Source organism: Passer montanus, unplaced genomic scaffold (genome assembly GCF_014805655.1).
Source record: "Passer montanus isolate IOZ18808 unplaced genomic scaffold, ASM1480565v1 scaffold18, whole genome shotgun sequence".
Lineage (NCBI taxonomy): Eukaryota > Metazoa > Chordata > Aves > Passeriformes > Passeridae > Passer > Passer montanus.
In genome coordinates, this window is record NW_024365381.1 from 12,788,656 (window position 1) to 12,810,549 (window position 21,894).

At 50.7% G+C, this 21,894-nt stretch overlaps 2 protein-coding genes across 12 annotated transcripts in view; one reads left to right on the forward strand and one right to left on the reverse strand.

Annotated features, from left to right (window-relative positions):
* The window catches only part of LARGE2 (LARGE xylosyl- and glucuronyltransferase 2), a 38,873-nt gene extending 30,419 nt beyond the window's left edge, over positions 1 to 8,454 (forward strand). For both annotated transcript variants that reach the window (XM_039705220.1, XM_039705221.1), the window contains 14 exons: positions 1,818 to 1,991; positions 2,278 to 2,534; positions 2,917 to 2,999; positions 3,257 to 3,380; positions 3,799 to 3,970; positions 4,126 to 4,230; positions 4,493 to 4,605; positions 4,713 to 4,838; positions 4,985 to 5,140; positions 5,249 to 5,412; positions 5,690 to 5,968; positions 6,310 to 6,456; positions 6,604 to 6,799; positions 6,890 to 8,454. In XM_039705220.1, the coding sequence (XP_039561154.1) occupies positions 1,892 to 1,991; positions 2,278 to 2,534; positions 2,917 to 2,999; positions 3,257 to 3,380; positions 3,799 to 3,970; positions 4,126 to 4,230; positions 4,493 to 4,605; positions 4,713 to 4,838; positions 4,985 to 5,140; positions 5,249 to 5,412; positions 5,690 to 5,968; positions 6,310 to 6,456; positions 6,604 to 6,799; positions 6,890 to 7,087 (2,220 nt within the window). In that variant the 5' untranslated portion in view covers positions 1,818 to 1,891 and the 3' untranslated portion in view covers positions 7,088 to 8,454. The remainder of the gene's footprint in view (positions 1 to 1,817; positions 1,992 to 2,277; positions 2,535 to 2,916; positions 3,000 to 3,256; positions 3,381 to 3,798; positions 3,971 to 4,125; positions 4,231 to 4,492; positions 4,606 to 4,712; positions 4,839 to 4,984; positions 5,141 to 5,248; positions 5,413 to 5,689; positions 5,969 to 6,309; positions 6,457 to 6,603; positions 6,800 to 6,889) is intronic.
* Positions 8,455 to 9,566: 1,112 nt separating this feature from the next.
* The window catches only part of PHF21A (PHD finger protein 21A), a 132,211-nt gene continuing 119,883 nt past the window's right edge, over positions 9,567 to 21,894 (reverse strand). For all 10 annotated transcript variants that reach the window (XM_039705233.1, XM_039705227.1, XM_039705234.1 and 7 more), the window contains 3 exons: positions 20,857 to 20,932; positions 20,422 to 20,525; positions 9,567 to 18,546 (listed from right to left, as the gene is read on the reverse strand). In XM_039705233.1, coding sequence (XP_039561167.1) covers positions 18,292 to 18,546; positions 20,422 to 20,525; positions 20,857 to 20,932 — 435 coding nt within the window. In that variant the 3' untranslated portion in view covers positions 9,567 to 18,291. The remainder of the gene's footprint in view (positions 18,547 to 20,421; positions 20,526 to 20,856; positions 20,933 to 21,894) is intronic.

Here is a 21,894-nt window from a genome sequence, read left to right on the forward strand (position 1 = left end):
GAGGTGCCGGGGAAGGAGGAGGCGAGGGGAGAGGCAGGTAAGGAAACCAGCGCCTGGGGGGAAGGCAAGCAGCCAGGTGAGGAGTAGGACAAGGGGTGGCAGGAGGGGTGGGGGTGTTATGAGGTGGGGGATGGATGGATCCTTGGGCGCCTCTGGGAGAGGTTGTGAAAACTGACTTGCTGCTGGTCCCATCTGGTCCCGCAGAACTGCCATCGCAGTAGTGTGTTCACATGCAGGCTGGGACAGAGTACATTCCTGCAGTGAGGGGCCACAGGGGCACGTGGGAGCAGGACGGGTGCTGCTGTGTGCCATCACCTTCTCTCTCCTTTGTTTCTGCTAAAGTTGCCTCCCTGCCCCTCTGCTTCCCCTGGGTGCTGGCTGACCTCTTTGGCCTTTCCTCACCATGCCCCCCTGCCATTCCCGTCCAGCCTGGCCTGAACAGCCCTCCAACTTTGTGTGAACTTCGGCATGTGGGATGGGGGACAGGCTGGTAGCAGCATGTGAGATCTCGCCATGTCCAGCATGGCCCGTGGCTGTGGCAGGGAGAAGGAGTGCCTGGGCCTGGTGTGCTCAGTGTGTCAGCTCCCCGTTCCCTGCCATGCCTGTGCTTGGCCTGCTCTGTAGAGCACAAAAGCAGGTCAAGCCCGGGCCGGGCTTGCAGGGAGCTGTGATGTCAGTAGGCACCTTCTCTGCCAGGTGCAGCTTTCAGGGGCCGTGCCACCGGGGCTCAGCTGTATCTCCAGTGGGCTGGCGTGGCCGTGCTCCCGCGGGCTGGCCGTGCCCCAGCCCTTCTAGGGCCTGGGTATCCCTCACAGGGTGGATGGGGCCATCCGTCTGCAATTCCTCCAGCGGGCTATAACTTGCACCGGCCCCAGGGGCCGCGGGGAGGGTCGGGGGCCGCGGTATGTGTTCTCCTAGGCTCCAGCCCCCGCGGCCCCATGGGCATCTGCACATCAATGGGCTCCAGCGGGGTGTGTGCAGGGGGAGCAGACCCTAATCCGGCCCATTCAGCCCGACGGCGGCTTTTGTTGTCCAGATGTTGCTGCGCCGGGGGCTCGGAGCCGCGGGCAGGGGTGCGGAGCGAGGGCAGGCTGCGGCGGGGGGCAGGCGTCTCCTCCCCGCAGGGGTTTTGCCTGCCCGGGCACCTGCTCCGCGGGGTCCCGGGCGGGAGCGGGGCTCTGCCGGCGGCGGAGGAACGACAGCGGCGTTTCACGCGTGGCAGAGCGCGGCGGGGTGAGGAGGCCTCCCGGTGCCCCAGGGCGGCCGGGGAGCGACTTTCACCGAAGTGTTTGGGGTTTTCCCAGCGAAGTGGGCGGGCGGCGGCGCTTGGGTGCGGGAGTTTCCCGAGCGCCCGGCCCTGCTGGGCCGCGCTCGGGCCGAGGCGGCGCGGCAGGCACCGCGCCCCTCCCAGGCCGGGCTCCGGGACCCGCCGCCAGCTCGGGAGGGCCTCTTAGCATGATTGCCTCTCCCCTCCTCTGTGAGCCCTAGGCCTCTGGGATGGCAGGGAACAAGGCACAAAGCTGGGGGGAAATCTCTTGGAAACCTCCTTCCTATCCCCATTCCCCTCCATGTTTGAGGTCCCCCCAGAGGCTCTGCAGTCCAGTCTGGGTGCAGGACAAATCGAGGGGGTAAATGTTCCATCATGGGCAGGAGTGTGCTGTCTGGAGAGGTAGTGGGTGTTTGTTTCACTGCTTCAGTTGCCCAGGCACTGTCCTGGAGGGAGCAGGTGATGGAGGATGTCTCCTGCTGGGGAGATGTTGGCACACCTGGGTGGGGGCTACTGGTGAGACCTCTTTCTTCTCCCCTGTCCCTCACAGGCTCTAGGATGCCAGGGCCAGCCGGACTCGGGTTGCCCACCTGATCCTCGTTGCCCGTGTCCTGCCAGCACATCATGTTGCGTTCCTGGCGCATGAAGCTGAAGTTGCTGCTCGCCACAGTGACCCTGGCTATTCTCCTCTCCTGGCTCTACCTCTTTGTGGGAAGCCTTGAATGTGAGTGAGTCCCTCTTGTCCTCCTCAGATCAAGGGACAGGCCACAACAGAGGGTAGGCGGCAGGGCATTAGGCCTTGGGGCGGTTGCTCTGGCCATGCAAGTCACTGCAGGTGTGCAGTGGGACATCTTCAGGGACATCTCTGGAGATCAGGGGAACAGAGCTGAGATGTTGGCTGGGCACTTGTGAGGCGTGCTGGGACCTCTCAGTTGTGGCTCTGCCCCAGCATTCACACCTGGGCTCTCGTGGCCTTGCCATGCCCTTTGCATGTCCCTGTCTCTTCACAGATGGCCGCTTCCTGCTGCTGCCCCCCTGCGTGGGCGAGCAGCCGAGCCGGGATGTGGAGCGGGAGGCGCTGGCCTCGCGTGTGCGCAGGGTGGAGGAGGAGAATCAGCAGCTCCGGCTGCAGCTTGGCCAGGCTCAGGCGGAGGGCAGCGATGGCAGCCCGCAGTGGGGGGCTTCTGCCGAGGACAGAGACGCCCCTGGGGGCGAGAGGAGCAACCACACGGCCTGTCCCAAGCAGCGGACAGTGCACAAGTGCGAGGTGGGTGATGGCACCAGTGCAGTGCTCTTGTGGATAGGGAATGTCGGGTGGGAGGCTGGGACCCTGTGGATGGATATGTGAGCAACTCACCTGGCATTGTTGCTGTGCTCTGGCCGTGCTGGGGCCTCATCCTGGCTCTCCACGGTGTGCTCAGTGGATGAGGGTATTTTCCTTCTCCAGAGGAGGAGATCAGACAGGAGGAATGGCAGAAAGACTCCTGCTCCCTGCTTCCAAGTTAGGGAACTCCCACCTCTCTCTGGGGCTCCTTCTGCATGGGAAATTTGGGTTTTGGAGCTTCTCCATGTAGTGTGGTCCCAGGCAGGAGCTGTAGGGAGGCCTGTTTGAGTCCAGTCTCAAAAGGGCACCGTTTGTCTTTGGGCAGCTCCTTCACGTCGCGATTGTGTGTGCTGGGCACAACGCGAGCCGGGACGTGGTCACCCTGGTGAAATCCATCCTCTTCCACAGGTAATGGAGAGACGTTGTGCCAGAGGCCTGCTGCTTGGGGTTCTCAGATGAGCTGCTGCAGGCTGCAGCGGGGCAGTGCTGCAGAAGAGGGGCTCTAGGACCTTGTGCTTAGAGTGGCAGAGTAGAATTTGTTTCCCCCAGAGGGTTTTTTTTTCCATTTGCCCCCTCAGCTGATATCTGTCCCACGGGTGGGCTGGGGAACTATGGCCCCTTCATTCTGCTGTGATGCTGAATATTGCTGTGCTTGCCCTTGGCAGGAAAAACCCCCTCCACTTTCACTTCATCACGGATTCAGTGGCCCACCAGATCCTCCAGATGCTCTTCCAGTCCTGGATGGTGCCTTCCGTCCACGTCAGCTTCTACAATGCTGATGACTTGAAGGCAGGTGCTTGCCCTCCCTTTACCCTGTCCCAAACCAATGCTTTGAGGGTCAAGGGGAGCAGAGAGATGGGATGAGTGGATGGAGGGTGATTAACATTTCTTGCTGACCCCTGGCTCACCCCCTCCTCTTTCTGGGCTTGTTGCTGGTGCTGCTGAGAGGGGAGCACAAGGCTGGTACTGGGGGGGTGGGGAGGAGCCTTGCAGTAGCAGTGCCTCTGTGGCAGAGCTGAGTGAGACACTGGGGTCCAGGTGGGGTTCTGGTGGCTGGAGGAAATGCTCCAGGCTTGGCTGGCTCCACAGCTCTGCATGCCCTTCTGTTGTTGGCCTCCTCTGCATGGGGTTCCGGGACACGCAGCTGTCCTGCCCAGGCAGGGGAAGGACATGGCCATGACTGGCCCTGAGATGTGTTGCCTTGCAGCCAGAGGTGTCATGGATCCCCAACAAGCACTACTCCGGCATCTACGGGCTGATGAAGCTGACACTGACCAAGGCACTACCCTCCAACCTCTCCAAGGTCATTGTCTTGGACACAGACATCACCTTTGCCACTGACATTGCTGAGCTCTGGGCTGTCTTTGGAAAGTTTTCTGGTGAGGACAGAGTGCTTCTGGGGCCCTGGCAGGGCCTTGGATGCTGGGCTTGGTGTGGCAGTGCCTGCCTGCCACAGAACCAGCACAGTGGGTTTGCTTGGGCCTTCTGAACCAACAGCAAGATGAGCTGCATTCATGTCCCTCTGTTTTCTCAGAAAAGCAGGTGATTGGGCTGGTGGAGAACCAAAGTGACTGGTACTTAGGCAACCTGTGGAAAAACCACAAACCATGGCCAGCCCTGGGACGTGGCTTCAACACGGGTGAGTGTGAGCTGCCAGGGTGGCAGGTGCAGCCTCATGGCACATGCAGCTGAGCTGGTACTTGGCACAGGGAGACTGGGGGAGGCTGAGGTAAAGTGGGAAAGTGGTGGGTACAAGAGGAGTGCTACAGCACCCCAGGGTTGTGGGTAGGCACAGAGAAGTGGCATGTCCCAGGGGCTGAAGGCATGCAGGCAGCTGTGCCTGAGCTCTGTGGTGGCTGGGTGCTGTCTCAGTGACCCGTGCCCTCTCCCTGGGCCCTCAGGGGTGATCCTGCTCCTGCTGGACCGCCTGCGCCGCCTGGGCTGGGAGCAGATGTGGCGGCTGACCGCAGAGCGGGAGCTCATGAGCATGCTCTCCACCTCGCTGGCTGATCAGGTAACTGTCCCTCCTCTGGGGCAGGTTGGTCCCTCTGCATTCCCAGAGCACTGCAGGCACAGGGGATCTTCCTCGTCCACCCATGCACTCACCTTTCTCTCTCCTAGGATATCTTCAATGCGGTGATCAAGCAGGACCCATCCCTGGTGTACCGGCTTCCCTGCTTCTGGAACGTGCAGCTCTCTGATCACACCCGCTCGGAGCAGTGCTACACTGAGCTCTCAGATCTCAAGGTGAGTGGGGTTGCTGCTTTTGAGACTGGGGAGGGCCTGAAGGGCAGTGCAGGCTCTGGAAGTCCAGGGGAGCTGCATGGGGTCTGAGGGCTTGGGGAGCCTGGTGCTCTTAGTTCCCTTACATGGGGTGACACATTGCTGCTCAGGTGATCCACTGGAACTCGCCCAAGAAGCTGCGGGTGAAGAACAAGCACGTGGAGTTCTTCCGTAACCTCTACCTGACTTTCTTGGAGTACGATGGGAACCTGCTGCGCAGAGAGCTTTTCGGCTGTGCCAGTCTTCCCAGCCCACCCAGGGACCAGGTGAGGCTGACTGCGACTCTGTCCCCAGCTGCAGAGCTCTGGGTGGGCAGAGATCTCATGCAACCTCCCCTGGGCTTCCTACTTCCCCTCACCTTCCTGGTGTTGCAGTTGCAGCAGGCGCTGGAGGAGTTGGATGAGGACGATCCCTGCTATGACTTCCGCCAGCAGCACCTCATGCAGCACCGCATCCACCTGTTCTTCCTGCAGTATGAGTTCCTGGCCCTTCCCAACCCCACCGATGTCACCCTCGTGGCCCAGCTCTCCATGGACAGGTACTTGCTAGTAGGACTGGTGGGAGGTTGGAATCCACCTCCACGCCTCTGGGTAGATTCTACAGCTTTGGAGCTACCAGGGAATCTCATTTCATCGTTCTCACGCCAGCATTTGGCAGTGAGAAACAACACCCCAGGCTGGGAGCATCAGTTCTTCCTGCTCCCTCCCGACCCGGGCGTGACTGGCACGCGGCTCTCTGGAGGCGCCTGGTTCTGGGTTTGGTTCAGAAGCTGCCGCAGGGCAGGTCTGGTGCTCAGGCTGTGCCCTCTGCTGCAGGTTACAGATGCTGGAGGCCATCTGCAAGCACTGGGCAGGCCCCATCAGCCTGGCGCTGTACATGTCGGACGCCGAGGCGCAGCAGTTCCTGCGCTACGCCCAGGCCTCGGAGGTGCTGAGCGCCCGCCGCAACGTCGCCTACCACATTGTCTACAAGGAGGGGCAGTTCTACCCCATCAACCTCCTGCGCAACGTGGCCTTGGCCAACACGCAGACGCCGTACGTCTTCCTGACGGACATCGACTTCCTGCCTATGTACGGCCTCTACGATTACCTCAGGTAAGGCTTTTTCCAGCTGGCTCTTGCTCAGCCTGCTGGGCTCCCCAAGCACCAGAGTTTTCAGGAAGTGGCCTGGGTAGCAACTCTCAATAGGCAGAAGCTGTTTCCTTTGTGTTCAGCCTTGGGGTCCTGCCCTTACTTTTGTCAGACACCAGCAGATGAGGAAGGAGCTGTGTCTGTGAGGGTTCCCCTGTTCCTTCTATCCCTGCACGGTACCACTGCAAATTCTCAAAACCCATCAATACCGGTGTGGAGTAGTGAGCAGGCTGGAGGGGCTGAGGAAGGAGGCTGTGGCTATGTCTTACAGTCAGGGAGACCTCACACCCTTCTTACTACCACAGGAACTCCATCCAACAGCTGGAGCTGCCCCAGAGAAAGGCGGCTCTCATTGTGCCAGCATTTGAGACCCTGCACTACCGTCTGACCTTTCCCAAATCCAAAGCAGAGCTGCTCTCCATGCTGGACATGGGCTCCCTTTACACCTTCAGGTAGGGACTAGCACTGTCCCACCATGCAAGCAGAAGCCATCTGTGTACCCCTGTGGCTTGGGGCTGTGCACCGCTGTCTCAGAGGGGGCTTGCAGACGCCCTGCATTCTCTGCTGTCTCAGTCTCTCATTTCCATCTCTCCCCGTAGGTACCACGTGTGGCCAAAAGGCCACGCCCCAACGGACTACGCCAAATGGCGGACGGCCACCGTGCCCTACCGCGTGGCATGGCAGCCAGACTTTGAGCCTTACGTTGTAGTGAGGCGAGACTGCCCCAGGTATGACCAGAGGTTTGTCGGCTTCGGCTGGAACAAAGTCTCCCACATCATGGAGCTGGATGCGCAGGTGGGTGAGGGCTGCTGGGGCCTGTGGCTGGGCAGGGACGTGTCGGTACCGCCGAGCCGACGATGGTAAGGGCTGCTGCTCTGTCCCCAGGAGTATGAGCTGCTGGTCCTGCCCAATGCCTTCATGATCCACATGCCCCACGCCCCCAGCTTCGACATCTCCAAGTTCCGCCTGAGCGCAGGGTACCGGGGCTGCCTGCAGACGCTGCGGGAGGAGTTCCACCAGGACCTGTCGCGGCGCTACGGGGCTGCTGCACTCAAATACCTCACTGCCGAGAGAAGCCTGTGACGCCTGGGGACAGCGGGTGCGGGGTACGCGCAGCACACTGCAGAGGGGAGGGCACACGGCCTCCCTCCTGCTCTGCCCACCGCCGCAGCCCAGCCCGAGGGAACGGAGTGGGCAGCACAGCCTCTCCAGCCCACCAAAGGATGCCTATAGATAAGATGGAAAACATCAGCTGCAAGAACAGGCAGTGCCTGCAGGTCAAGCTGCTCCAGCCTTCCTGCGTTACAGGGGAACCTCCCTGTGCCAGGGGTGGGGTCTCCTCCCTTCCTTCTTTTAGCCGATGTGGATTCCCAGTCTTCATTAGTTCACCTCACCTTGAGGCCTGGCTCCTCCAGAGATGTGGGAGCCGTACCTTACCCTGTTCTGCCTCTGCTCAGTGGCCCCAGGTCTCAGTCCACACAGCCCTTGGGGGCTTTGGTGAGTTGGAGATGAGGTCAGACAGCAGCCCTTTACATCCTTTGTGGAGCAGGCTCAGAGGAAGCCTCCCAGCACCCTGGGAGGAGCGGCCAGGCAGTACTGCAGGTAGCTGGAGCCTTGGTTCAAACCCAGATCAAGGCTGGCTGTTTAATGGAGGGAAACATTATTATTCCCCATCTGTATGGATGCAGTCTCCAGTGGAGCTGGCCCCATACAGGTGTGTGGGAGTCACCCAGAGCAGGATGAGCTCCCAGACCAGGATGGGCTGTCTGCTGTCACCAGCAGTGAGCTCCCAGGATGGACCTGCACCTCCCCGCTGGGAGCAGCCATGCTGGTGACAATCCCTCTCCTGTGCTGATATTCCCCCACAGGGCTGGGCTGCCAGCCATCCCCATGGGCAAAACAGCTTCATGGGCCCCCACAGGCTGGGAGAAGTTCCTGGTGAGGACTACCCTGCTCCTCCCCAGCTCTCAGCAGCACAGTTGTTGTCATCAGCAATCAGGGACATGGCTGACACTGGTCAAGACCATGGCCGGACACTGTGGCAGGAACCCCATGCTGGGAGCAGCTTGACTGGACACTGTTCTACTGCTATCACACACTGGAGCACAGAGGATGCATTGCTTTCCTCACACTATTTAAATTATTTAATACTTTTCTCCTAAGAATTCAGTAATTAGGGTTTCTGGGTTTTATTTTTAATATTTTCTTCTTCCCAGATGATTTTGCTGGTGGCCCTGGAGGCTCTCCAGGCCAGTTGCTGCTGCAGTCTCCACTGTTCTCTTCTTAGCTTTGCTCTGGGCTGCAAGGGCCTGCTCTGTACAGGGTGAGGATTTCCGTCCATGGTGGGAGCAGCTATAGAAAGCGCGGGGTGTGGAAAGGGCACAAACGCCTCTTGCTTATTCTCTCTTTTTAATTTAATTTTTAAATTAAAGCTTTTTTATTCTTTTTCACATTCTTGTTAAAACTGCCTGGTTATTAATTTTTCTCTGCTGTGAGCCTGCACGTGTCCCCTGGAGGGAAGGCAGCAGGAGGAGAGCAAAGGAGGAGCAGCCCAAGGCACACAGGTGCCCTGCCAGCTCTGGGAGGGCTGCTGGTGCTGACTGAGGTGGGCTTAAGGCTGATGGTTCCTGTGCTGCAGTGGGACCCCGGCAGCCTGCCTGAACTGGAGCCTGGGGCATCATGGCTAATAGGCACAGAGTCAGTTTAATCACACCCAAGCAGAAGATGTGGTTTCATGTGGCAGTGCTGTAGCTTGTCCTTGAGAGCCTTGACTTTATAAGACTCTTGGGAATAAAAGCCAGCTCTGAGGCCCCACGGGACACCAGCCTCACATCTGCAGGGGGGAGGACGAGGATGGTTTGCCAGGAGCAAGTGTTGAGGCTTTATTTGGGAAAGGGCTGTGAAAATATTGCTCATCACTGTGAAGCCAAGGGCAGCTCCACCTCACCAGTCCCTAGCAGGCAGCTTTTGTTTAATGCAGCACAAGCTCACTGATCCTGTGCTACTGCTGCACTAAGCAAGATCAGAGGGTTAGATCAGATCTAGACACTGCTAAAGCCGTGGTGGAGCAGGGCTGAGATGGAGCAGGCCTCTTCCAGATGATTCCTCAATAGCTAGGAGGCAGTGCAAATGCTGGTTCTGTGGTTGTTGGAAGGTGTGCTGGCACGCCTGTAGCAGGAGGGCTGTGCACCATCATTTTCAGATAATCCTTCCCAGCCTAGACAGTCACTAGCCCAAAATGTTCCTGCAAGGGTGGAGGTGCTTGGAAGCAAGCCCAGCTTGGCCTGGTCTCCATGTGCCCTCTGCCGGGCAGCAGCAGCTGGGAGGCACCCACAGAGTCAGAGCCAGAGAGACTGAGCTGAGCACGGCCCCTTTTGGAGCTAAAATTCATTTCTCCTAACGCAGTGCCCTTCTCCCTGCCAAGAACATGAGCCAGGGTGTTCCCAGCCCTTGCACAGACACCCCTCCTGGCAGGCTGGGGACTTGCTACGGGCACTGCTACAACCCCTGTGCCTGTGGGACCCACTGTCCCCTCCTGGTACATACAGCTAAGGAGACAAGGTATTTTACTGTGTTTTATTTAGTAAAATGTTAAAATAAATAAATACAAATTGATCAGATGCTCTGTACCCCCTCCCCCCAACTTTAATTTGCTAAAATCTAAACACATTTGTACCAAAACTGAAACCACAAGGAACTTGAAGGCAGCAGATACTGCAGATCACTATGAGCATCAGGCTAAAAAAAATAGAGATATTTAAAAAACCCAAACCAGTTCACAAGTGGGTGTTCTCATGGTGTGATTCCGTGACAACAGAGCAGTACCAGTCAGAAAGGGCATTTTACACCAGGGCCTGCAAGGAAGGGAGGTTGGTGGGGAATGGGACAGCACAGGTGCCACTGGCTCATGGAGGACCGAGCCCGTGGCTTTGCCATTAGAAACCCAGCTGGGAGAGAAGCTGCCGACATCCTGCGCAGCACCAGGCCCGTGGCTACGGGGACAGCACTGCCAGAACTGGGGGCTGGTCACCAAAACCCCCTGGAGGAATCAGACAGACAGGGGGAGGGACCAGGCTCAGACACAGAGCCCTTCAGGGTGAGCTCTGCTCCAGGCTCATGCCAGATCTCCCACTTACGGCTCAGTCTTGGTGAAACACCAGGAGGGCACGGGGATGGGACGAAGCATGGCACACAGGTGGGGTGGTGGCATCAATACATCTACAGAGATGGTGCTGCTGTGATCACAGGAGCGTGAAGCCATGATTGAAGCCTGAGTATTTTCTCCTAAACAAGCAGAGCTGCCTTCACAACCCTCCTGTCCTCAGCTGCAGACATGGGGGGTGGTTGCAGAGTAGAGCCAGTCAGCTCCCTAAAGAAAACTGGGCACAGGCAGCCACCCCAGTGCTGCACCAGACCTTGCAGCTGGCAGCAGCAGCTCACCACCACCTGTGTCCACTGCTGTTGACACAGCAAAGTTGTTTCCTTCCTCCACAGGAGCCTGGACAGGTGGGCACTAGCAGGCTTCCCTGCTTTGTGCTGTTACCTTGCTTAATCTTTGCTCACTGGAGTTTGGAACACATGCTTTGCTTCTGTGGGGCTCTGAGAGGAAGCCAAGACACCTCTGACCATGTAAGATGGCACTTGGGGGGACCCTGCAGCTGCAATTGGAGTGAAGCAGCTTGTGGGACATGACTGCTGCTGGCTCTGCTTGTGTGGGGCTGCCAGGAAGCTGCCCAAGTCTCAGAGGCTTATGCAGAAGCAAAAAACCTTCCTTAAGGAGGGTCTTGGCTGCCTGTCACATATGACATCAGGAGCAACTCAGAGACAACACACCTTCAGGAAGGGAGAGCGGACAGGTAAGAACTGCCTGGCTCTAGAGTCAATCACTGTTTTGATGTCAGTGATAATTTAAGTGAAGAAACATCAGAGACTATGATTAGAAATTACACGTTAGCCCAGAACAAGCAGAAACATGCAGCCTCCCACCACACCCAGCACGGGGCTTCTTTCAACAGAGCCTACCCCAGTGCCTGCAGCCATGGAAATCTGCTCTTCCAGAGTCAGAACTGCCAGTACCTGCCTTACAGAGGGGAACATGAGGCACAAAGCAATCTCTTTCCTACCCCAGCAATTGTGGCCCCACCTGACACCAGTAACAAGCTTGGATAACAAACCAGGGGAACTGCTGCCCTAACACGTGCACAGCATGTACCCAGTGCTGCTGCAGAATCAAACCTCAGTGCTGGGGATCCAAAATCAAGGGTGGCCACGGAACACAGCCCCAGGAGCTGCCCTGTGACACTGCCTCCCTTCCCCACCTGAGCTATAAACCCAAGGCTCTCTTAAGTTCTGGTTGCTCACTCAGAAAAGTGTTCTCAGAGCACAAAGGCAACAATACCTCATTTGTTTTCCAACAGAACAGATGTAAGAAGGCTGGTGACACAAGAGCAGGGGTTGGTTGAGGTTTACTTTTGCCAGTATAAATTTAGGAAAAAGAAAAAAGATGCAAAAGGTGCTGATTGATACTGCTCACTGCTGCTGCTGCCCTTCTGTGCCGGCTCTCCACCCGTGACAGAGCCACACTCTCAAGGCTTTTGAGTTCCCCAGGCACTCCTGATAGTAAGCAAGTCCTTAAGTGCTTCTTCCTTTCTAGAACTAAGGACTGGGCTCAGTTTGTCCATCTGAAGCTTTTGACACTTCTTGGATACTAGAGAGAGAACAGGCACAGAGCTCATCGCTGGTTACACAGGAGAGCTGGACGGCTGCTTTCCCAGGAGGGTGCCCCATGCTCTGGCTGCTCAGTGTAGCCAAGAGACAGCCCTCAGCTCCTCACAGGTTACATTCAACTTAACACATCTCCCTTGTTAGCTGCACTGGTGAAATGCCTCTTTCCCATGTCCCTAAAGAAACCAGATCCTGAGAAAACAGAGAGGCATTGCTCACACAGAGGGATTTTGGCAAAGAACTGCCATATATGACAGCCCAGAAAGCAGGAATCTTCCACAGATACTCCAGGAGCTGGCTGAGAAGTACCTGAGTCACACATCCTACTCCATATAATCTCCTTCACTCACACAGAACCCAGGACCTCTGGGAGCTGATGCTGGTTTCAGCCAAGCTCATCGTAACACTTGAACTAGAAAGGTGCAACTGCACCAGCAGAGCTGAACCTTTAGCTAGTTCTGGGCATGTTTACAGCCAAGAAAATGTTTAATTAATGCAGTCCAGATTATAATAGGTTCTAGCTGCCTCAAGGTCTGCTTGATCTGCCTTATCCCCATGTTGTAGCTTAGAAGTCAAATAAGATTCTCATCAGGATGGGATCACTCAGCAGCAGAAGCAGAGCTAGGGATGTACCTACTTCCTTTTCAATCTGCACCTAAGCAGTTCTTTTCTCCCACCACACCTGCTCCTTTTCGAATACAGACCAATCCATGTCAGAAATTGAGGTAGGATGAAAGAGTGGTTTTGTTCTACTCTTTCTACTGAACTTTCAAACCCTGTAACTACAGGAATACCTGTCTACTCAGAAGGGAGACCTGTTTCACTCCTGGATTTTTCCTACCCTCACTTTCTCACCTAATGTCTTTCAATATTTTTTCTCTGTTCTGCTTTACCCCACGTAATCTTTCTTTCCTTTGCTGCTCCTGCTTTTTCTCTCTTCCCTTCCATCTCCAGCCCTGTATCATTTCTCAAAAGAGGCTTCTGTCCTTTAATTTGTCCCTTGCAGCATCCACATCTGGCCCAAGGAGATGGGAAGCCCTGGCCCAGCTATCCACATGAGATACACTCCAGGGACTTGCACAGCACAGTGATTTCCACAGCAGCTGTGCTCCTGGCAAGCCTCTGTCCTGTTCACTACTCAGCTATTTTGGTAATACTGACAGGGATATAGACAGACTCTCACACAGGTAAGCTCTTGGTTTTCTGATACAAGCCCACAATTAAATTAACCTCTGGGAGACGCATTTGTCTTTTCATGGGTCTTTAATTACCAAGCTTACCAGTGCATGGTATAAATAATTTTCTTTATTGGCAAGTTGATCAACTATGTGCTCAGCCTATACAAGACACAATGATGCAGAAAGTTCTTGTCTCAGGTAAGAAAGAAACAGGAGGGAAATGGGAGCTAAGGGTAAAGGACAGAGAGACTCATAGCACTTTTCAAGTATTACATTCCATTCTCTAGGAGTTACAAACAGGACTGAGGCTTAAAGAAGGATCTGAGTAAGAGAGCAATAACCTGGAGACAAGACATCTGCGGCTCTCACTTTTCCTGATCCCATCTGATTTTTGGGTCATTCTCTGGTCCATGTCTGACCACTGAAAACAAGGATCCAGCAGCATGTCACTGCAAGGTTTGCTCACATGTCCTCAGAGACCAGTACCTAGCTGGCTGCTGGAGGGTTCTTTGGACCTTTTGCCTTCTGTATGCCAGAAACTACAGAATCCATAGTGCTTGGGAATGGACTTTGCTGAGGTAGTTTGTTGGCCAGGCAAGCCTAAGCGCCAAATGAATTAGCTGCACAAACGTCTTCCTCTTTCTCCAGGCTCCTGACTCCTACATACCCGTCAGAAATCTCTTTGCAGTAATCCAGCAAAGTTTAACTTGCCTTGGATCTCCAGAATTCCAAGCGAGGACAACAGGAGGTGAAGAAGGGTCGAAACAATTCTATAAAGACAGAAGGAACCCTGCCCAAAGGGGTGTATCCACAACGAAGGGTAATACTGGAATTGTGGTGGTTATCTGAGCAGTTCAGAGAGAGGCCCTCACTAAAAGAGTGAATTTTGGCCTAACATATTAGTATGTTATTTTAAAACCACATTTCATTAAAAGCATGTATTCATCATTAGTGCTTCAGAATCAAAGAGGGTGGGGTACAACCCAGCTGAAGAAAAGAGAGAAACATGTGCACCGCAAATTCACAAATGTTTTCTGCTGTATCCACATCAGAAAGAAATTTCAGAGTCTATTTCCTGTACTGTGGGCTGCCACAGCTTGCTGGGGCTAAGAGGGAAGTTTTACTCCAGGTTCTCCTGAATGCTGACCATGCTGCTTTTCAGGGTTGTCTCTGCAACAGTACAGGGAAGATGATTTGAAGCTAAAGAGGTCAGAATTAGGTTTCACATTTCTAGACATATGGATGCAACATTATTTTTTCTGCCAACAATAAAACCATTAGATCTGCCCATAAAATTATCACCTCTTCAATTCCCAGATTTTTAATTAATATCCCCACGGACAGAAACCTGCTTGCAACATAGAACAAAACCCTGTTTTGCTCATGCAAAACATTAGTTCATCCTACCAACAGGGTAACTCCTGGCTAACAAGGTCTTGGAAGAATCAGCCATGTTACTCACCCTACCTTCCAATCATCCCTAGAAGTATTGCTTCTTCCATGCTTTGTACAGCACTAAACCCACAGCTGGCTCTAAACAAAGACAATGAAAAGACCAATGATGATACTAATTATTCTATCCAGGCCACAGGCTCACTTTCCCACTCTCACCACAACACACCTTTGCAGCAGTTTAAGGAACAGACGGAGAAGGGAAAAGGAAACTTCTGCAACGCTTGCTCTATGTCTGAGCAAAGGAGCAGAAAGCCCTTAGCACTGGGCTGAGAGCCAGGACCACCTTTGATATGATATTCCTTTGTGGTCTCATTTCTTCCCTTATAACAGAGATTTAAAAGCCACTTGTTTCCCACCAATGACAAGCAATGACATAAGAATTAGTTAATATCTTGATGGTGGTTTGGAAAAACAAAACCACAGCCAGTATGACAGCTTCCCAAAAAGCAGAAGTTTCAGGACAAACTCATTCTATCTCAAATATTACATGAGAAAAAGCCCCAAACCAATATGAACTCAAAAAATAAAAATCTTGATCTTTAAGCTGTTTAAATTTCTCTCTTGATTGGAACATCTTACAGCAGCTAGGAGAAATACCATTTTCCTTTGTATTTAGCAAACACCAATTCCCCTTCCACCCTATTGTTGGTGATTGGGTAGAGACAACCCAAATTCACTGTGTCTACACAGCAGCATCATTGCCAGTGTCAGTGCAGCCCTAGGAATGCTCCTTGCCTATTGGCGAATACTGTTGCAGAGCCAGGAGAAAAATCATCCCAACAGGATCAGTGAGAGAGAAAGAAAACTACCTAAGCAGCATCAAAAAGTCTAAGATAATTTTTCTGCCAAGTAATGATTAACTAAAGGTATCCTTTTACAGTCTGGAGCACAAATGTTGTAACAAAAGGGATATAAAATCTGTACTTATCTACTTGGGTTCTGGAGACAAGCAGATGCCTCAGGAAAGCACTAACAGCTGTTTTAACATCTCCTGGCTGATTAACTTTGTGCAAATTTAAATATGGCTACTAGTGAATTTCATTCCCATCCTCTCCTGAATCAGCCAAGAAAACAGAAGGACTAGTGAGTCTCCAGGCATGACTCCTACCTCCAAATAGTGCACTGATTCCAAGAGAGCTCAGGTAACACAGAAATCAGAGCATGAGAACCACAAAGACTCGGCACACCTATCCCTGGAGATGGTCTCTTACCAGGAATGCTCAATGCTTCAGAAGATGCTGTTAAGAATCACCCAAGTGTTCAGCTGAAGACCAACATGTTCCAAAAGGCAGCTTCTCTGGAATATCTGGCTGTTAGCTGATGGCTCATATTCTATAGAAGGGTCATGTTCAGTTTGTTTTTTCTCTTCAACTCTTGAAACAGACAGTCCTTTGTTTAAATGCTGTGGGTTGCTGGCCTAGTGCTGCCCAATGGTAATGACCCCATTGGTAACTGGATTGATGGAAGGACATTTTTAGTATGATCCCTTTTGACAGTGTCTGCCCAGCTGTCTCCCTGCTACTTCTGCTAACTTATCCTTCCAGCTCTGCCAGCTCCAGAACAGAACTCACACATCAAAAGACAGAGTCAGGGTTATCACTGGTTCAGCTCAGAAGTGCATGTGAGAGTCACTTTCCCAACTCAGACAAATGTGAGAACTTAGGATATCAGTTCTGAGCCCAGAGCTGAAAATAGTGCACACTCCTACAGAAGGAATAGAAGTCCTTAAAGGGCAGAAGGGCAACCTAAAGGAGAGGGAATAAAACAGCTCAAAGAACCCCACAGAAGCCCACTTGGCTGGGGCAGCAAAGAAACTCTCTCAGGCTGTGTGGTATCTGGAGTATTCACTTGCTCAGAAATGCATCCTTGAAATGCAAAGCTTTTCTATCTTCCACTGTGGAACAGCTGAGCAGGTCTGCCTTGCCACCCCACACATGCTCTCAAGGCCACCACACTGGGGACACTGCCTCACCTTGTGTGTGCAGTGGCTCGCTCTGCTCCCACGGGAAGTAAGGAAGTAAAGGGAGTTTTCCTGGTACTTCCAGTGGAAATGGGCTTTGCCCAAACATGTATATGCAGTAGTGACACCAGACAGCTCTGGGACACAACCCAGTGTGACCAGAATCAGCACCTAAACTGAGCCAGACCCCACAATCGGGAAGCACAAGGCAAGCTCTGCTGTCCAGAGTGAAAAGATTATACATTAGAGATGAACTTCTTGAACAAGAGGAGATAACAGAGGTGATTTCAGTCCAGCTCACTGTTTCTCAAGCTCCAGTCAGTCTGTATCACAGAACTAGTAAAGCCTTACACAAGCACACTGCCAACTACTTTGCTCTGGGTTACAAACACATGGAAGAATGGCAGAGAGATGGTAACAGCAGAGACAAGCCTGGGAGATCCTCCAGGTGGGGTGACATCCAGCACTGTAGGATTTGATTCTCTTTAGACTTTAGCCAGTAGATGTATGGCAGGACCTATGGAAACTGTCCCATTAGATTTTAGAACACAAACACAGCAGAATGTCATCATAAATAAGCAAAGTCTGTGTTAAAAAATTCTAAGTACACAGCATTTTCTCCAGTTCTGACACCTTTTTAATAGAAATCACTTGTTTAGGAAACAAATAGCACTTTTGTAATTTTTTTTACAATGTTTCTTACCTTGATCTTATTTTAAGTAACACTAGGAAGACCTCAATATCTTTTATTTTCCTTTTTAATTTAAAAAAGTTGTTTTTTTTCCCCCAGATACAAAGATTTTGCCCTTGCATAAAAAAACAGTGCCCAAAACGATGACACAAGGACTCACAAAGACTCACTGTATCTCACTGACACTATTACTTCTAATCTATACCATGCAAGGTCCCATCTACCTCTTTAATTAGACTGTCAGCCTGAAAAACAGCTTTTCTATTCCTTATTTAGTTCTTGTTACCAAAAGAAGAGAAAGGAAGTGAAAGAAAAGGACATTTCTCTGTTGAGTTCACACATCTGGGTTATGTGCTACTTTGTTCAGGATACCTGTGTTGTTTATAAATACAGAAAAGGGATGGAATCTCATTTTCAAGTAATTGATGCACATTTTCTCTTGGGACACCTCCATCCAATGCTCCAAGCTGACCCTGGCTTCTGGCCCTCTCTTTTCCCATTCCCAAAACAGACTTTCTGGATGAGTGTGAGGACCCATAGGCTCTCAGGCACATGGTGTGATTCTTGGGGTGTCCTGTAGGGCCAGGAGTTGGACTCAGTGATCCTGATGGGTCCCTTCAAACTCAGCATATCCTATGATTCTATGTGCTGGTTACTCAGTGAAAAGTCCATCTCCTTTCCTTTTGTACATCTCCTGTCTAAACAATAGTAAATACTGCTTATTTGATAGACTTGTCCCTTCTGGGCACTGGGATTTGATAATTTATATTTCTGGTTTTTTGGTTTAATAGTACTGAGAGTTTAGAAACAGGAAAAGCCCATAGGCTCTTTGGACTTGTTTTTGTTTTCCCCTAGCTAAACAAACTGTTCTGCAAATAGGAACTCGAAACCTGCTCTCCTCCCTTATCCCTGCTCCTCACCCCAAACAAAAATAAAACAAACCTATAGTGGCTGTGGAGGCTGCTGCAGGCACACACTGGTGTAAAATATAGAGAGAGTAAATATATTATTTCACTTGGCATGGTGCTGGCAAAGAACCCCCAGCTGGCACTATTCATGTAACATGATCCAAACTTCGCATGTACACACAGAATAAGAAGGATCAATTGGCAAACTCCGGTGCCGCCTGGCACAAGCATCTTCACGCTCTCTCTGGAACCAAAGAACTAAAGAATTCTGCACTTTCCAGAAGAAATCCAGTTTTGCTTTTCTAGAGTTTCTTTATTTTGCTCTTTCTCCTCGCCGCCACCTCCCTTGGCTCCTTCTTAACTTCACTGTGTTATTTAGTCTCATCGCCCTTGTTACAGTTCACCATGCAGCTCTGGGAAGGGGAGGGGGCTAAGGTGGAGGTGGCAGCATTAGTATTGTTAGTGGAGTCCATGCCGTTGGAGATGGCTACTGAATTGACCTCAGAGTTTATGGGTTTTGAAAGGTCGATGCCTTGGATGAGGCGGATCAGCTGTTTTACCTTCTCCAAGGAGCTGTGCATCTCCTTCTGTTTTGCAAGGATGGTGTTCTTCATTTCCATGCATTTCTACAGCAAAGCAGAAAATCAGCAATAAGTTCGAGCTTATGAATGAAAGAAGGCAAGAGAAGGAATACGATGTTCACAGATCTAAATGTAAGTACCCAGAAAAGACTGCAGCTGCAACTTCACTTTTCCAGCCTAGAAGAAAAGAGTCTCTAGGCTGTGTTCAGAGGAGAATTCGTATTTGAGGAAATAAATTGCCAAGACATATCTGTCACCTGGTATGGCTCCCTTTCATTCCAAGGTGTTGTGCAAATGAACACAGACAGCTCCATCCTTTTGTGTTTCTTTTGAAGGAAAACTTCCAAGTGTTATGTTCTTACAATTCTTTCTATTAGTATTGCATTACTGAAATTTCTTTAACTCAGATCTGCAAGCTCAGGCATCCCACGGCAGCTGACTGCTGACAGTGTGTGTGCAAACCATTAATGGGATACAGCCTTTGCTTTCACATACATTTTAGCAGGAACATCACTTCCTTCTCTCAGTAAGTAAAAGGGCACTTGAAAAGGAAACCAAACTCCCCTTCACTTGAAAATCTTATTTTGTGGCCATTTCATTCTCTTAGAAGTGGTAGTAACACAGCTAGCTCATCAGCTAAGTGCCAGGGCAAGGTAACTTTAAAAAAAGCCCACAAATTATGTTTCAAGAGTGAAAAACTGCTTATATGTCTATTTGAAACTCAGAAAAATGAGGAAACAGTAACCATGTCTGTTACATTCAGGTTTTTACATGAAGATGGCAACCTTCCTACATTTTTAAAATCTTTTATCCATGCTGATTTCCAGATACTATTTGTTTTAGCTTTACTGTTTTCACATGCAGCTCATGGCATCATAATAACCCTAAAGCATCTAGACCTAATATGCCTGTTTTGGACAGGTCCAGTGTAAGGTACAGGTCCAGTAACATTCTCCTTGCCCACTGCCAATTCCTCATGTTAAGGCCTTGCATCTGCCTGGGTACACCACTGAGAAACAGTGATAGCTGTCTAGTGCTGCTCAGGTTACACTCAGCTCTTGCTAACCACAAGGTGACAGCCGCCACGACTGCTAGCCAGCCCCTCACAATCATTTTATTTGTATTGACAGCACTGAGGGATCTGTAAAAACTGGACACTTTTGCTGCAATAGGCAAAGACAGGCAGCCTGGAAAGTGCATCTGTATCTAACAAGTCTGTAATTATGAATCCAGCCATACAGATATTGCCACACAGGAGATTTCACTTTTTTTCATTATGTGATACTGACTAGGGCTGCATCAAGAAGGGGCTCAAACTTTACACTGGCATCTCAAGAGACTAATCTGCACATTAAGGTGAGAAGAGTGACCAAATCAATGTGTATGTTCCAATTACTGCAATAAACTAAGGTGGAAATGAAGGTTTCTGGTTTGAAGTATGACACTGTTCATACCATGCAGTGTCCAGCTGCTGACTGCCAAGGCCCTGAGCGCCAGCCTCGAGTAAATGGTCACTTTTGCATCAGAAAGATCTGGAGAGTGCACCAAGGCTGTAACTGTCACTACACACAGAGGCCCAACCATTCTTGCATAAGTGAGCCACTAGAGCTGGACTCAATCTACTGCCCACAGACAAAACCACTCTGGGTCACTTTTGTCATCTGCTGATATTATATGTCACCATACATCTACCTACATGTTCAGCATGGATCATGTATAAGAGACTCAATGTAAGCATATGTTGCCTTTATTTCATTCCTGCTCCCCAAAGTCCTAAAAAGCAAAGGAAAGCACTCACTCAATTCTAAATAAATCCAGTGGATGACAGCCCTAGTAGATGGAGTTGCTCTATAATAGTTTTCTCCCTGCATTGTGGCACCAGAACACAGGTCAAGGGTTATTTGGAAGGACAATACTCACTGTTATAGAATTGCTGAGCTGTTTGACCTTCTGCTCTAGTTGTTCTCTTTCCTGTTTTAAATCTGAACTCCATTTAAGTAGTTTCTGTTTTTCCTCTTCTTTTGCTGCAAAATAGAATATTCAACAGAATATCTTAAATATTTCTCTTACAATACTGGGTTCTATCCAGGGTTTAAACTGCTTCATGCAAAGAGGGGAATTGTGTTTAAACCAATGCTTAACAACTTGTGCACTGAATCACTCCCAAAATTTTACCTACATACACAAGCGTGACAGGCTTAAGAAATATTTAGATTGCTATTTTCACTTCATGAGTGATTAAGATTATTTCCTTTGTATGACAAAATTTCTTTTTGTAAAGGAAATTCTATCCCACTCCAAAAATAACATCTTCCATTATTAAAAGTGAAAGAAAAGTGTTCATCATTTTCTTACCTGCTTTATATGCAATATATGAATGAACAATTGCTAAAGTTCCTGGCCATGGGATTGCTTCCTCCTTCTTTAGCATCTGAAAGAAAATTTTCATAGAGATTTAGCTGGTAAAAAACCTACCTCAGAGAAAGCAAAAAGGAGAAAGAGAAAGAGGGAAAGATCGAGGATTTTCTTTCATGGCTATCATTAGCCTCAGCCCTGTTAACAAGAAGCTTCACAGACCTGATCTGAGATGTAACAGAGGGAATTATTCACAACTGTATTGTGGCTCCCACAAAGCAAGCCTATTTCTTACAAATGTCAGCATTTTCCTAAATTCCCTCCATAGCCACAAATAAGTCTGCTAATGATACTGAACAACTTAAAAGAGGAATGAAAGGATAATATATCTGAACTCAAAACTTGCCAGGAGACATAAACATTACTTCATGGTTCAGTCAAATTGCTGATCTTAGTTGTTCTGGGAAAGAAGTTTCCATGCTGCAGCCCAGTCTCGGCACCCTACATTCAAACATCACATTTCTGACCAGTAAAACATGAAACAGTCCTATCACCCCTTATCAGAATCATCTTAATAGACTTGTCAAACTCTCTTTATAAGGGTAAGCACCATTTTTGTCTTTCAGATCCTCCCTACATTTTGCTTCCTAACAAACTTTAAGAGGAAAGACACATATTTTTAGTACATGATCAGAGTGGTGTCTCAGAAGACAGAGGACTTGGTCAGTTTACAGTGAAGTCACTCAGATTTCCTCCTTAATTTTGTTGGAAGCTATCACAGGAACATGAAGGGGAGGGATAAGGTGAGAGTAGGCAAGAGCAGAAGTACACAAGTCAAATACTCCCTCCTCTCTGGCAACTACTGACCAAGTCACTTGAGTTTTGCATTTTCATTCTTCTGAGCAGCACATCATAGGTCAGGCTGTTTTCTCATGCTACCACCTGGCCACGTGGCTGACCAAGCAATACGCTGTGCTAGGACACAGCTTCAGACTGCCCATTATCAGCAACCCTTTGCAACTCCTAGAGTTCCATGGA